We start from the raw sequence: 17,083 nt of genomic DNA on the forward strand, positions 1-17,083 counted from the left end.
CACGCATCGAGAAGGCATGCACCATGCTGTTCCTTTCCCACTTCTCTGCAGCCCTGCTAGGAAGCTCTCCCGGAGATTTCCTGCGCACCGTTGGCCTGTTGGCCGTCCTCTCTCCTGCATTTCAGGGGGGACGGGGTCTCCTGCACCCTCCATCCCTCCCCTGGAACTTGACTGCCCTGTTTCCTTAGCATCTGGGATCCCTGTGGGATAGGACAGGGACCATCCTAATTCAGGAGACACTGCAGGTTCGGAAGAGGTGCAGGACGGGGGTGACGACCAACTGCATGGGTCTTTAACTCGGACGTGGCTGTGCGTCCTTCTTGCGTGTCAGGAGGGATTCTCACTTCCCTTCCTAGCAGTAGCAGTTGGTGTTTTTAAGTGCTGTGTTTGCATGTTAAGATTCTACACACGCATGCCGTACTGGGCGCAGGCTCTTGCAGGATGGGGGGTGCACACGGGCTCGGTCTTGCTCTGGTTTCTTGTTTTTTTCTCGGTGAGCCGTAACTCAGGAGTAGTTTTGACCGTCCCAGTGTTGTGTGGGCTGTTACTACATGAAGCAGGAAATTAATGTTATTGCCAAGTGGGTTTTGATGAAGTTTTACTTTCTGTTTGGGAAATAGGCTTAAAAAAGTAAATTAGTATCTGTCTCTGTCTGTTTATAAGCTAGTATCTTTCTGTCCATCTCTCCATCCATCCATCTGTCCATCTATCTCTTACCTATCTCATTTATCTTCTCTATCATCTATCAATGTATGTACCAACCACCTATTTATTTGTCTATATCTGTATATGTTTATCTGCTGGCTGTCTTATCTTTCTATCCATTCATCCACCCTATCCATCCATTATTTATCTCATCTTTCCTTTATCAACCATTTATCTATCTGTCAATCATCTGCCTGTGATCTATGTGACTCTGTCTCTATCTCCGAGCTACCTATTATCTTTCCCTCCATGCATCCGTCCATCTATTATCTGTCTCATTTATCTTATCAGTCAATCCATCTGTCTGTCCATCCATCCACCCACCCACCTATTCATCTGTGTATCCATCCATCCATCCCTCCCATCCATCCCTCCATCCTTCCCTCCATCCTTCCCTCCCTCCCTCCATCCATTCATCCATCCGTCTATCCATCCATTCATCCATCCATCCATCCATCTATCCATCCATTCATCCCTCCCTCCATCCATCCATCCATCCATCCATCTATCCATTCATTCATCCATCCATCCATCCATCCATCCATCCATCCATCATCTATCTGTGGATCTGTGTAGCTATCATCTGACTGCATCAGTCTGTCTTTAACTCCTTTTGTGACCCTTCTTGCCCTGGAATCAGGGAACACGGTTTCTCTGTTACCCAATCAGAGTCCATTCTGTGGCACAGAATAAAGCCCTATTGTCATATCCGGATTAAATAAATAAATGAAGTGGGATTTTATATTTTGGGTGTGCCTTTGGGGAGGAGGCGGGAGTCCTGAATACAGACACATCCAAATCAAACCCGATATCCATGTCTGTCTTTGTCTGTATTTACTTTTTCATTTTTTTTTTTTTTTTTTTAAGCAGGCTGGGAGCCCAATGTAGGGCTACACCTGAGCTGAAATCAAGAGTCATACCCTTAACTGACTCAACCACCCAGGCCACCTCCGACTTTGTCTTTGTTTAAAGAGAAATGCCTTCGCAATTATTTGTTTACATGTGAATACTTTTATATAATGGCAGTTTTGTGGGCTGATCTGCCAGGGGTTCTTTAGTTGGAATCTATCACTACCTTTTCCTTATTCTTCTCTTGTTCTTTTCCATTCCACAACATGTAAACGGGGAGGTCGTGGATTAGGTATTTAAAATCCTGTGCTAGGTTTGAATGCGCTTTTGGACCTGGGGTGTGTTGTGGTTCTTGTGTGTCCATTTGATTATGAGCTTCTTAGGAAATGAGAGACTCTCCCGTTTGTAGTTAGTTGTATGTTTATAGTGGAAGACATCGTGGGGCGCCCATCTCTGGGGAAACTCTGCTTGAAGGGAGGCTGGCGAGAGGCACCGTTCTGTCTCCGGGAGTGTGCAGTGTGAGTGGGGACGGGGGACAGAATTTCATTTCGTTCTAGTTTCTTCATTTTCGCAGTTGTCAGGCTCAGGGGCACCGGCTAGGATGGACCCGTCAATAAGTGGCACTTGCTTAAAAAACTTACAGGGACAGCAGGAAGGACATCATGAGGAGTCTTTTACAGGAAACTACAGGAAATTCCTCTTTTCGCCGCTGTCAAAAAACAGTGAAGTTATTGAACTAAATTTAGCAGTAGACTGAATGTGTGGTGGAAAAAAAAAAAAAACAGGGAAAATAAAAGTTAAAAAAGAAAAAAATCAAAGTAACCTAAAAGAAACTATCCAGGAGGGAAAGAGTCATAGCAGCTGACTTGGAATCCTGTCCCTCCTTTTTTTTTTTATGGTAGCAAAGGGAAGGTACACTCAGATAAGAGAAAAGGAGGCAGGTGACCTGCTCCAATCACCTCTGACAATCACTGGACTTCCAACTAATCAGACTGAACAGGTGATCTCGGAGCAAGAGACATTTCTTACAGATGCCTTTAGCAAAATATCTGTGGTCAAATCGTGCATCTGTGGACTTAGGCGATACAGCTTCTTCTTTTTTTTTAAGATTTTATTTATTTATTTTTAGAGAGAGAGTGTGCACGGGCGGGGGGCGGGAAGGGCAGATGGAGAGGGAGAGAGAATCCCAAGGAGACTGCATGCTAAGCACAAAGCCCGATGTAGGGCTTGACACGGGGTGTGATCCCATGACCCTGAGATCATGACCTGAGCCGAAACCAAGAGTTGGATGCTTAACAGACTGCGCTACCCAGGTGCCCTGTGGTAGGGCTTCTTGAAGATGATAACATAGGATACTCGACTAGGGTGTAAGATAGAGGTGATTTTTCCTAAAATTGTTTATGTGAAATAGTGTGACTATTAATAATTTAAGACTCACAAGACGTTGTAAAATACTACACAGGAGAGTCCCCATGTGCCCAACCCCAGAGATAATAACTTCCATAATCAGAGGACATCCATAAAACCAGGAACTGGCTTCTCTGTGATCCCATTAACACCTGTGTGGACCTTATTTGGATTACACTGGAGGTCCTTTATGTATTATTATTATTTTTTTACAAATATATGGAGGTGCTTTAAATGCTCTGTGTTGCATTCCCTGTGAAATCTGAGGTATTTAGGGCCAAAGGTGTTTATGCCAGGCAGGAACATAGGACCAAGATGCCACCCTGGGATCCAGCCTTCTCCTCACTCCTGCTTCTCAGTCTGTGTGGGTTTCTCTGACTGTGCCCACATTTACAAAAGGACCTCCATTGGCTTAGGCAAGAGATACTCTGCTTGCTACTTCTATTACATGGATTTGTCCATTGGTGTATCCATGAATTCATTCATCCGCCCATTTATCCAACTAACATGTGCCCAGGAATTAATCACAAAGGTATGTAAAACATACTTGATCTACAGAACCTACTGCCACAAGTTACAAACCAATCCCAACATGGACCAAAAAAAAATGGCGGCCTCTGATACTTTGGAAGTTGGTGTGTTGACTGGAGCACTTTTGTCACGGCTAAACTTACAGAAACATTTTTCCCATGGTTCTCTAAGCAAGAGCACTTTGTACACCCTGGGCATTTCTAGTTCTCCTTGGTCCTTCCAATGCCACCTGTAGTCTTTTGTGACTTAATTTGCCAGGTGGAGTTCCATTCTCTGATATTACAGACATGGTGTAGGGAATCTGCCTCAGAATGTGGTCGACCTCATAGCATCTCTTTTCAGATGACATTTCTTCAACTGCATGTTTGTGGAAACTTCTTCATATATATTTTTTGCACATGTCAGACTTTGGAATAACGGTGATAAAGTGGGAGTGGAGGCCTCGACCCTTCTCTGTGTGCCTATAGCAATAGATTTGTCCCTAGTCCCCATAGTCCCTGGGGGATCCTTTCCCCATGGGGTATGTTCTGCCATTCAGTCAATGGTTGATAGATGTCTGCATCCAGTACCCTAAAGAATAAGGAGTAGAATCAAATGCCAACTCCATTTAATAGAGCTTGCTTAAAAAAAATCTATCACCCTAAATTTTTTTGGGGGGGGCAGTTAATGTTCTTGATATAATATACATGCAACAAAATTCATGCATTTTAAGTGTTCCCATTGATGACTTGTTGACAAATGCATAGAGTTATGTAACCACCATGACATAGAACATTTATGGAGCTGACTTTCATTTTACACTGATGGAAAATTCATTTACTACCTTGGCTGAGATGCCATGTGATGGGTTTTGCATGTGTTATTTTATTTAAACCCTGTTGGGGTAAAGATTTTCTCTTTTCAGTTTTATTGAGATATTATTGACACCATTGTGTAAGTGTAAGGTGTACAGCATAAAGACTTGACAAATACTTACATATTTTGAGATAATTACCACGATGTAGTTAACATCCATCTCCTTATATAGTTAAAAAAAAGTTCTTTTTCTTGTTAGGATTTGTAGGCTACTCTTTTAGCATCTAGCAGTGTTAACTGTGGTCGTCAGGTTGTATGGTAGTGCATCCAAAGGACTTAGAACTATCTTACATCTGGAACTTTGTACCTTTTGACCATCTTCATCCAGTTGCTCTACTCCCGTACTCCACCTCTGGTAACCACAAAGCTGAACTCTTTCTATGAGTTGTTTTTTCCTTTTTAGATTCCACATATAAGTGAGATCATACTTTGCCTTTGTCTCACTTACTTTACTGAGCATAATGCCCTCAAGTTCCATCCATGTTATTGCAAATGGCAGGAACCTTTCCTTCTTTTTTTAATGGCTGAATACTATTCTATTGTGTGTCTTATTGGGCAGAGGTGGATCCTATGGCCATCCTTACCTGCAACAAAGCTAAAAATGGACTTTTCTACTTTTCTATTCAGAGCTGGGGGTGTATATTGGTGAGCTTCCCAACACCAAGTGGGGAAATCTCTGCCCATTTTCTCTCCACCATCTTGATGCCTTACGACCAACACCATTAATGTTGTCTTGTGTTCGGCGCATTTAAGCTGGCTGAGCTGAAAATTGCAGCGTGCTGGTTTCGTCCACCTTGAACGAGGCTGTTGTCCTGTGTGGTCCTGTCATCTGACTGTGGCGTCCAGGGACTCCCTGCATCCCCCAGGGTAGCTCAGGCTCTGGCTGCCATGCATAAGTAACCTGTTTTGAGTTCTGCATGCTTAACAGCTGACGCTGCTCAGAGAGAGCTTGAAAGACATTGCTGACAGAAACGTGGAAAAATCTGAGTCATGGTTGGTGCTTTCACGTAGGCACAGGGAACATCCAGTTGTAGGTCAAACACTAGGGCTGAAAAGACAAACTAGGATGTAGTAAATGCAACCCAGTGATGAAAGGGCTCCTTCTCGGGGGCGGTGGATAAAGATGATCAGGAGGAACGGTACCAGAGAGAGAAAGAAGGAGGAAGGCACATGGCCTTCTTTCTGTCTCGAGAATCTGATGACGTGGCAGGACTTGTACGTTGCACTTCACTCTGTCCTCTCGGGGAGAGGAACACTAGAAGCACAAGGACTCATGTGTTTGCCCCAGTTCACAGATCAAATAAAAAGCAAAACCTTCCACCAGATGCTGGTGTCCCCGTTGTGTGCATCTGACCCTCTGGAAACATCAATGTCTGCATAAAGACACCTAAACTTTGCCAATTCACCCTCCTTACAGCCTTTCCCCCCCTCCACACCTCCTGGTTGGGACTTGATTCCATAGCATCTCGCCAACATGTGACTGCCTTACCCCGTTACAATTCTGTGTTTGCTTCCCAGTGACCTTCCGATGAGAATATCCTTCATCGTTTGCTTCTTCTTACACAACACTTGCTTTTCTGGGTTTTGGCTGCTCCCTCTCTGATCCTCCTCGGGTAAAATATTCATGATCGGAAACTCCACTTAAAAGCCAAGGTTACTCATCGTGGCCCTGCCCCCACCACTGCCTGAGGAGGTGAGATTTATTTCACAGCTCGGCAATTCTCATTTATAGAAAACGCTAAAACAAAATGTTTTTGGGGGCGCCTGGGTGGCTCAGTCGGTTAAGCGTCTGCCTTCAGCTCAGGTCATGGTCCCAGGGTCCTGGGATCAAGCCCCGCATCGGGCTCCTTGCTCCGCAGGAAGCCTGCTTCTCCCTCTCCCACTCCCCCTGCTTGTGTTCCCTCTCTCACAGTCTCTCTCTGTCAAATAAATAAATAAATAAAAATCTTTAAAAAAACAAACAAACAAACAAAAAAAACCAAAAAAAAAACAAAAAAAAAACAAAATGTTTTTGCTTGAGCGCGACTCTGTGCTCTTTCTCATGTTATCGTGCGTAGGTCCAAACCCTGCGCAAGAAGAAAGGACACCCGTGGCTGTGTGGTTGTGTCGGGAGGGAGGAGAGCGTCCTTTGTCTTCTCCAGCTCTCCCTGATTCCTTTCTCCCTCTTGTTAAGGTTAATTCCCATTTTTCCAACCAGAGAGCCCTAACTGTTCACCGAAATCCATGCTTTCTTGCCCGGGAAGACCCCTTCCCATGAGTCACTGGTTAGACACACAATGACGGAAAACGCAGCCGCCGTTTATAAGCTCACTGGGCACCAGGTACCCCGAGGCTCACACGTACAGATTTCCATTTTTCTGCCCCCCTACTTTACCTGTTCTCTAGCCAAAGATAAAATTCCTTTGGATCTTTGATCTCATACTTGCAGTAAGTGGTTGCCAGTCTGTGTGAGGGGTGGAAGGTGGACACCATGCCCCACACCGAGGCTCAGAGGAATAGGACAGCCTGGTGGCGGAGGAAGAGGATGCATTTGGGTTGGAAATGTCCCACCAGGGTACAAACGAGGGTTGGATTTCCTTGCATATGTATAGTGGTTGCAATTTTTAAATTTCACCCCCGTCTCAGCCCTCTATCCCTTTATATCCTACCCAAATAGGTATCTATTCCCATATCATATGGGGATACATCCCATTTTCCAATCCTTAGCAAATTTTAAAATACAGACCCAAGTGCTTTGAGCAGGCATTAGCGTGTTAAAGAGCCTTTTTCATGAGCGTCTCGTGCCTGATACCTTTGTCTTTATGTAGAAACCCCGAAGAGAAAAGCCACGTTGCAGAAATGTCTACCATACTTTCCCATTCTAGCTGTCCTTGTATGCATGCGTGCGTATGCGTGTGGTCTCCACCATGCCTCATGTGTACAAATGATGGCCAGCCCTCCCTCCAGTTAAACATTTCAGAGGCAGGTGATTGTCTTCGTTGACGTGTGCATTATATGTTCCCTCACCTGAAACTTTCAGAACAGAGCTTCTCGCAAATACTGTCCCCGGCCATATAGTAGGGCTGGGAGCTGCCGAAGCTGACGGTTTCTCTTAAGGTCCTGATACAGCCTCGTGTGCTGTCTCCCCTCTAGGCACCGGGACGTTCGGACGGGTGCAGCTGGTCAAGGACAAGACGGCCAAGCATTTCTTTGCCCTGAAGGTGATGAGCATCCCCGACGTCATCCGCCTAAAGCAGGAACAGCATGTACACAACGAGAAGTCGGTGCTGAAGGAAGTCAGCCACCCATTCCTGGTCAAGCTGTGAGTCCCTCCCCGCTGCCTTCTCCTGGTCCTCACCCTCTCTTGAGATCCCAGGCGGGGTGGAGTGAGCTCACAGCTGACCCTCAGGCTGGCCGGGTCCAGGGAGAAAGGTGCTGTTGGGACCAGTGCGTCCCCCTGGGCCTTGCTTCCCTCCTGGCTGAGCAGAACATACGTAAGGACATGGGTGGTCCTACCAGACACCTTGTTCCCCTTGTCCCCTTCAGGGTCACCGTCACCAGCTCCTGTTTAGTCATCGGCTCAGCCTCATTCATGCAGGCCACTCCTTGGGTTTCTCGCGGATGACTATGTATCTCCATTTAGATGCATCACAGATGTGTCCAGTTGAGGGTGCCCTGCACTGAACGAATAAATCCCTGTCCTCCCACGCTATTTACTAGTAGAGAGTAAGACCATTCTGCACCCAAGTGCCAGGGATAGGATGCCCAGATATGGCTCTCTTTCCCAATCCACGGTGTGGGTGCCTTCCAACCAGGGTCCATGTCTCCCCTCTGCCATCTTCTTCTCGTTCTTTCTCATTCCCACCCCACAGCTCATGGCCTGATCTGGGGCCCCCTGTCTTCTGCCCTGATGTTTGACCCTGGCCTCCCACCTGGTGTTGCCCTCCCAGCCTTGCTTCCTTCCGAGGCATTCTTCACCTTCCAGTGGTGGTGGTCCTCCCCAGATACCTGTCTGGTGACCTTCATTTGTACCTACAGATCCGCAGGGAATTGTGAGGTACCCAGAACCCGGCCCCAGCCACGTAGGGATCATCGTGAACTGACCCCTGGGTTTACCTTCTGTTCGCTCTCTCTTTCTCTACACCCTGCCGCCTGTTGTCCCATCAGGGAAAGCCACCTGTGGTAGAAGGGGGCAGATGCCGTCCTCGTGATCCCTTGCCTCTCGTGGGCCACCCCTCCCCTGCAATGCCTCCTTCCTATGTGTCTCTGCACTGGGCATCCCTCACCAGACCAACTCCAGCCCTTCTTCTCTGATACACCTGTCCACACGCAGAGACGGGAGCCCTTTGTCACGGCTCTGGAACGTCTCCCATGCACACGGACTCTGTGAAGGACGCCTCTAAATGCAAAGCTGCCGGAGGAGCCCTCCCATCCTCCAAGCCCGAAAGGGCGTCTTACCCAGAGTCCCTACTCTGTTGCATGTTTAATGAGGAGGAGAAAGGAATAGGCTGAATTTTTTGTGGTTTTACTTTCCTTTTATGGAGCTGCAGGTGATCTTGTGCCGATAAGGAGGGGTCAGGTGCGTCTCAGGGTTTCAAGTCATGGAAACAAAAGTAGCCGGTGATTCGGGGACTCCACACCGCTCACTCACCACATGTGATTCTCCCATTTGGTCCGCGGTAGAACAACACTTATAAAAACGAGTACATTAGATCTTCCTTTGGAATTTGGGAAAGCTTCTAGTTATGTCTCTTGGAGGAACTAAAATAGTGATTCTGGGGAGGATCTTTAGCTCTCTAGGGTTTTAAATAAATATTATCTACGGGAGACCTGGACTCCTTTATGATATTGCCAAATTGTGGTGACACGTCTCTGGCTTCCTTCCAAAGGCAGGGAGTCTCCGGCCAACGACTTTGTGGTTGAGAAGACACAGTGACCATGTGTCGACGCATGATGGGCTTTGTGATTCAAAAATCGGAGTGCAGATCACATTTGAATGTAGTCTTTATACATGTCAGGTTCAACAAAGGGTGTGGCTGAGAAGTAGGAATGTTTCCTCATCATTAAATCTACACGGAATTTGAGGAACAATTTGATAGTCTTCTCAAAGGGATTATACTCACAGGTTTTGAGAAAATGTGGCAGGACCTCATTTAAAAATCTGTACTAATTTTGAGCAATTTTTGGTTTTTCCCCCACAGTACTGAGCACACAAAACGAGGCACGTTGTCGTGTCTGTTCTCCTGAAATGCTCAGGATCTAGGGAAATTATTATCAACAACAGATCCTTTGAAGACTATAAATTTCCAGGTGACCTTTATCCAAAAATTATGGAAAATAAGTTTGTCCACTGGGGATGCCGTAACTCAATACCATGAAGTAGGGGACTTAAACAACACACATCTATTTCCCATAGTCCTGGAGGCTGGGAGTCTGAGATCCAGGTGGGGCTGAGGCCAGGAGTATGAAATCCAGGTGGTGCTGAGGCTGGGAGTGTGAGATCCAGGCAGGGCTGAGGCTGGTTCCTCCTGAGGCCTCTCTCCTTGGCATGTAGACCCCGTGTTCTCTCTGTGTTCTCACATGGTCGTCCCTCTGTGCATATCTGTGTCCTCATCCCCTCTTCTTCTTCTTCTTCTTCTTCTTTTTTTTTTCTTAAGATTTTATGTATTTGTTTGAGAGAGAGAGACAGCACAAGCAGGGGGAGAGGCAGAGGGAGAGTCCTATGGGATCAGGGTGTACTCTACTGACCTCATTATACCTTAATCCCCTCTTTAAAGACCGCATCTCCAAATACAGTCCCCATTCTGAGGTCCTAGGGTTAGGGCTTCAACATGTGAATTTTGGGGGGATATAATTCAGCTGTAACAGCTATTTAGTGACTTGCCCAGAGTAGATCTCTCAGAGCACGTGGATCTTACTATATTTCTAGCACTTGGTTTTTTCTGTGTATTCTCACTTCAGTGACCAGGTGTTGTCTAAACACTGGGTATAAGTTGAGCTAGTGAAATCAGGCTCTGGAAGTTCTCCGAACATAGCATGGAGAGCACACTGTATCCGGATGGGAGCACGGGGTGTCCAGGGCCACATGAGGAAGGACACGTATTAGTGGGAAAAGACCATCAGTGAAAAATGTATTTAATCCCCCAGCTGTGCAGTTTGTCTTGTGAATGGAGGTCGCTTCACCCAACATCTGCTTCCCATACTATGTGGAAATAGGGATCTTCCCATACTTTCTGGAAACATGCCCCAGGTTTTGCTTGCATTTCTTGAGGTCACGTGGAACGCTGATGATTCCAGGTGTCAAGCTGAGCAACCATTACTTGGGAGTTTGAAGTTGGAGTTGAGTGACTTGGCAAGTCCGCCGGTGCCATTATCCGAGTTCAACATGTGAACTGCTCTTGTTGTATTTTTGTGAAGATGCTGGGGCATTCATTAAATGCACATTTGAGCACACGTTCTGTTCGGGGATAAAGCTGTTCTGAAGGCCAGCTCAGCCCGTGGAGATAATTTTAGAAGAGCTGGGTAGCTTACTGTCTGGGGTGCAAAATCAGGATTTCTCTGGGACAGAGGCTTGGGGTCTGCCCAAACCCCAGTCTCCCACATCTGTTCATTGCCCTTTGGGCGTGTAGAAATTGCTGGTGTCCTAGAGTTGTTTGACCCCAAAACAGGGGTTCTCCACCTTGGCACTGTTGACCTCGGGGAACCAGATCATTCTCTGTGGTGGGGTTGCTCTGTGTAATGTAGGAAAGTTAAGAGCATCCCCGCGCTCCCCCTGATCAGGGCCAGTAGCACGCTATCCCCAGTGCTGACAACCAAAAATGTCTCTAGACATAGACAAAACAACCTCTTAGGGGGTGAAATAGTCCACAGTTGCAGACCACTGCTAAAGATCAATAGACAGATGATAGATAGTAATACATTGATAGATTTGATGGAAGGTTGGAGAGGTACATGGACATGTATAGTGGATATGATGGTGGGATGGATGGATGGATGGAAGGAACAAAGAAAGGAAGGCAGAGAAGGTAGATAGGTAGAACAGATAGATGACAGATAAATGATGTGTAGATATTTGATATAGATGATATAGACATGATAGATAATAGATACATAGATGATAGATATAATAGATGTATGGATGGATAGGTAAATATGGATGGATGGATGATGGATGGATAGATAGACTGGATAGATGAATGGATAGATAAGTAGATAGATAATAGATAGGTAGGTAGATACAAACATACATACGTAAACAGATAGATATAGAGAGAATCTCCTATGCTAAGGCAAGTCTTCCCCACTTCAGCACTGTTAACATCTGAGGCTGGAAGACTCTGATATGGGGCGTCCTGGGCACTGTAAGGTGCTGAGCAGCATCTCTGGTCTCCACCCATCACATGCCAGTAGTGATCATTATGACAACCAAAAATATCTCCACATTGCTGAGTGTCCCCCGGGGGTTACCATCACCCTGTTGAGAACCGCTGCCCTTGGGAGATTGACTGCCACGAGCCCAGTTCACCACAAGGTGATGGGTAAACCAGAAGTCTGGTTAGTCAGCATCCAGGAAGACAGACTTCTGGGGAGGGTTGATTGCCTGCACCATCAGTAGGCATCAGCAGATCTAATGGGAGCTGGTTTGTACGGGGCAGCCAGCCTGGTGAGACGCAACTCAAGGACGTCAGCTTCACGCTAACCAGCTTCGTGCCACCATCTCTGCTTGGGGAGACACCTTGTGAGGGCCAGACAGTGAGGCCAGGCTGGCCTGAGGCTGTCCCCTGGTCCTGCATGTGCAGGGAGCATGAGTTGTCTACTCCTGTGCTGACTCTCTGAGGTCCCCACGTTACTCCTCCTCCACCCTGGCTCAGGGTGTACTCCATTGGGGTCGTTAAAATGGCTTGTGTCTCTAAGTGCTCTTTCTGCAGTGCCGTGACGCTACTCTAAAGTTAAGACATGATTGTGTGTCTCTGCCCAGAACTCTTTGGTGACTCTCGATGACCAACTGAGGCAGGTCAGGGACTATAGGACACTTGTCTCCTGCCTGTTGCCAGCTTCGGCATGAGCAACTGTTGCAGCTCCACGCTTGCCATGTTCCCAGGGTGCGCTCACCATCCTCACCCTCCTGCCCCTTGCTCTGGCCAATGCCAGTGCTTGCTTCTAGAGTTCTCAAGTCTCTGGGGCAGAACAGTCTCAGACCTTTCTCCTAGCTGACATGCTTGCTCCACCAAGAAGCTTCCAGCCGCATCTGGCCTGGGTGGACGCCCACTGGGGGCCTTTCGTATCCCTACTGTGTACCACCTGCAACAATATGCCCCGGTGCCTGTATTTCAAATAGAATTCTAGTGAAATCGTTAATTCTGAGAAACCAGGTTAAACCAGGGAGAAACCCAAGTTAAACCTGGGAATAGCTTAAAAAGAAATAACTGGAGAGAAGTCAGTGGTCATATAAGAAATGCAGGGGGAAACTGCATATTGCATGCTGGGTGATGGGCAGACTCCTCATACGTGTGTGATCATATAGAGAATTCAGTGTTATTCAATAGTTAATGGCTAGCTACCCACCTCCCACGTGCTGGGCTTCTTGCTGGGAGGTGAAGTTGCTGACGTGTGGCCCTCTTAAAGCTATCGAGGGAGCTGACCTGCATGCAGACAGACGTAAGTAGTGGAGTTCCCATAGGGCGGCGTGTAGGGACACTGGAGCAAGGCTTGGTCATCCTCCTCCTGAGGAGCCCTGCACACTGACACGTGGAGAGGAGCCTTCCCCAGACCCTCCTCTTCCGTCTCTCCTGTGAACATGCATCCTGCTTGCCTGTCTCCTGCTAGAACACAAATCCACAGAGTTAGGATCCCACTCTCTGTGCATAGAAAGGTGTCTGGCATATGGTAGGTGTTCAAACTCAAGGATGTCAAGTGCGGGGATGGGGAGGGAGCATCCTGGGTACATTACACACCACGCTGCAGACAAAGAGAACAAAGAGACAGAGTTTCAGGAGCAGACTTCCGTGATTGTAGGGGCTGCCAAGTCTGAAGTCTGTGGGATTGGCCAGGTGGTCCGAAACTCAGGTAAGAGCTTCAGTCTTGAATCTGAACTCTGCAGAACCACCGGGCAAGCTGCTGACTCAGGCATAATTTCTATATGGCAGTCAAATCCAGAGGCAAAATTCCCTCTTCCTTGGGAAACCTCATGTTTTTTTTTGTTCTTTTTTTGTTTTTCCCCCAAAGATTTTATTTATTGAGAGAGAGCGGGAGCAACAGAGCACAAGTTGGGATGGGGGGAAGAGGGGAAGGAAGAAGCAGACTCCTCACTGACCAGGGAGTCTGACACGGGGCTCAATTCTAGCACCCCAGGATCATGACCTGAGCGGAAGGCAGACGCTCAACCGACTGAGCTGCCCAGGCGCCCACATTCTTATGCTCTTAAAGCTGTCAACTGATTAGATGAGGCCCACCCATATCATGGAGGGTCATGTACTTCTAAAGTCAATTGACGGTAGATGTTAATCACATAAAAAAAAAAAATGTCTTCACAGCAACATCGAGACTCCTGTTAGATCACATGTCTGGGCACCTCGCGGAGTTGATCCATAAAAGTAGTACCACCTGCAACAATATGCCCCGGTGCCTGTATTTCAAATAGAATTCTAGTGAAATCGCCACCCTTAGATGCCACAAGGGGCAAAAGCAAGAAAGCTTGAGCAGAACACTGGAGCCATTCCTTCGTAGGGCATTTGAAGTGCCCACTGTGACGAGGGGTGGGGGGCAGCTCACCCAGGCTGGATAATGAAGCCGGACATGTTACCTGCAGCCATGGAATCCAGATCCTGAGCAGCATCGTGGCCAGAAACCCCATTGCACACTCCTGCTCCCGTCCCCAGCCTTCAGGAACCGTGCTTTCATGGAAGTTCGTGTGGATTCCCAAACCTTTGCTTGCACTTTCACGGGACTGGGGAGTTTTATCCTGCTCTGTTCTCCCAGAGGTTCCTCCGTTTTCCCTCCCTGAGTAGCATCTTTCAGGCCCCCTTTCATGCACCTCTGGGTGACAAGGGCTCATTCTTGTCACTGCCTTGTCTTGGACACCCTGTGCTCAGCTATGTACGTTGCCACTGCAATCTTCATCAAACCCTCTCTGTGCTGTTGGCTGGTCGTTAACCATTGGCTCGGAGGGCCTGCAGGAGGCCAAGGACAAGTTCACCCTGGCGTCCCCCCACACCTCTGCCCACGTCCCCCCACACCTCTGCCCACGTCCTCCCACACCTCTGCCCGTCCTCCTCCCAGGTCCTGCTTCACGTCTGCCTCCAGTGCCTCCCCCATCTTAGCCCTGTCTTATTTTTCGTTTCTCCTAACCATGCCGGGTTGGTTTTTGTTTGTTTTTCCAAGATGAGAAAATAGCACGTGTCTTCTGGATGCTTCTGACTGGTTGTTCCCATTCGTTCTGAAGGACCTAGGGTGGTGTTTCTTCACCAGCGGCTTATTCCCCTTCAGTGTTCGGGTGTGTGCTTGCAAACTTTGGAGACGGAGTTTGTTTTCCTTGCAAGCAGCTGTTCCCACATGGCAGCCGTTCTTCGGGAAGCGGGCGCGTTGACCGTTTCACTAGGGTGACCCCTACCCACCATCCTGCCCACGGTGTGACCAGGTGATGGATTTTCAAAGCAGAGCCTAGTGACTTTACCTTGTGTCTTGCCGGGTGGTGGTGGCTCTTTCTCTGAGCGGGGAGGACGTGGGACCACTATCACTGGTCGCCGAGCAGCGACATTTTGGATGGCACCTCTTGGCGTGCTCCAGGTGTGTTGTTCTGCCTGCCGTGGGGCGGAATCAGTCAGGCTTCCAGTGCAGGTAATGACAGTCACAGGCGGTGATCTTGCTTTATCAGGGCCATTCCGGAAGCCTGCTTGTCATGCTGACATGATCTCCATCGGGGTGGGAAGGAATGCATCTCACACCTGCACGGCTCCATCCACCTTTACCTCTTCTTACTACGAACTTTGCCTGGTGAAGTTGCTCCTTCTGGGTTTCTCAGCCTGGGTTTCTCAGCCTGCACGGCTCCATCCACCTTTACCTCTTCTTACTACGAACTTTGCCTGGTGAAGTTGCTCCTTCTGGGTTTCACTGCTGACATCTGGGGCTGGATTCCTCTGTGACGTGGGGCATCCTGGGCGCTGTAGGATGCTGAGCAGCATGTCTGGTCGCCACCCTTAGATGCCAGGATCTCGATCCTTTCCCAGTTGTGACCACCAACATAGCTCTGAGCATTTCCAGCTGTCCCCTAGGGGGACGGAGCTGCCCTGGCTGAAAAACCCAGCAGTGAAGACAGAGACACACACAGTAAGTGGGTGTGCGTGGGGTCCCGCTCTCTCTTTCTGGACACAGCCTCTGAGCCGGGAGCTCCATTACTGCGTCAGTGATGACTAGCCCGTGGACCCCACCACGGTCCCTAACCCGGTGCGCCTCATTGCATTCGAGCAGAGCCAGGCTAGCGCTGATGTTGCCTAAAGCAAAGATCTCTCCGTGTCCACCGGCTTGGGTCTGCTCTCCGTGTCCCTTAGTCCGCAGTTGGGTAGTTGGCAAAGCTGTTCTTCGTAGTCAAGGGGGAAAGAATACCGTGTTCTGACTTTCTCTGCACTTCTGTCCATTTGAAGCTTAAAAGCAAAAATGCTGACAATGTGTCTTTGAGTTTTGGGGCTCAGGGAGTGGCTGGGGTGGCGGCATCCATGCTAGTGGGCAGTGGGGAGAAGTGGGTGGGAAACAGGGCAGCCAGGGTGCCATGGGGGTGTGGGGCTGGGAATGCGTGAGCCCGGGCACATGTTTGCTGGGCTCCCTGTGCACTCGCCAGGAACGGGTTCCAGGAGGCACGAGGAGGAGGTCATGCTGTTCCCGCCTGGCACAGCAGTGTATTTGGGGTGGTACGTGCCCAGCAGGGTGGGCGGGAGGTGAAGTGGATGCCCTGAGACAGCTGTTTCTGGAGGGAGTGGGTGCACAGCCACCGGCTAGGGGCCGTCAGAGCCACTGAGGGTAGGCACAGGACCCTTGGGGACAGGAACCAGAGGACACCCTGGGGTGGGGGATGGAGCAAACCAAGCGCACCTTAGGGCAGGTCTGGCTGTCACAGAGCCAAGTTGGAAAGTAGAAGGAATGTTCCAGAGCCTCAGGTTGCACGAAGAGGTGAGCAGGAACAGATAGGGTGACATCCATGGAAGGTCTCTCGTTTTCTTGTTTTAAGGGCAGAAGCCCTTCACTGCAGCATCGAGAGAAATTATGACAGACTCTTTAAATGAACGAGGCTTGATTTTTGAGTCAATTCATACCTTCGGTTAGGAGCCCTGCCACAGACTTTGCAAACAGAAAGACAGCGGTCAGTGTTAATGGCAGAAAGCACTGCTCTGAGCTGAGGTCAGGGGCAGGTGGGGCCCAGAGTTGGAACGTCCTGTGTGTTCCTTGTCACTGAAAACTACAGCCCATTTGTTTGCTCTTCGTAGGTTCACAACTTGAATACATTTAAAAATGTTAATTTTCTCATTGCAGTAAAATGCACCTAAACATACAATTGGCCATTTTACCTATTTTTAAGTGCATAGGTCAGTGGCATTGGGCACATTCACGCTATTGTGCAACCATCCCCACCATCATCTCCAGAACTTTCCATCTTTCCAAACTGAAGCTCTGTCCCCATGAAGCAGTAACTCCCCGTCCCTGTCCCCCAGCCCCTGGCCCCATCATCTACTCTCTGTCTCTATGAACGTGACTCCTCTAGGGACCC

At 48.4% G+C, this 17,083-nt stretch overlaps 1 protein-coding gene across 1 annotated transcript in view; it reads left to right on the forward strand.

Annotated features, from left to right (window-relative positions):
- Nucleotides 1–17,083, forward strand: part of PRKX (protein kinase cAMP-dependent X-linked catalytic subunit) — a 78,312-nt gene that overhangs the window by 21,791 nt on the left and 39,438 nt on the right. The window contains exon 2 of the mRNA XM_036097816.2: nt 7,480–7,648. Within this exon, the coding sequence (XP_035953709.2) occupies nt 7,480–7,648 (169 nt within the window). The remainder of the gene's footprint in view (nt 1–7,479; nt 7,649–17,083) is intronic.

Source organism: Halichoerus grypus, chromosome X (genome assembly GCF_964656455.1).
Source record: "Halichoerus grypus chromosome X, mHalGry1.hap1.1, whole genome shotgun sequence".
Taxonomy (NCBI): Eukaryota; Metazoa; Chordata; class Mammalia; order Carnivora; family Phocidae; genus Halichoerus; species Halichoerus grypus.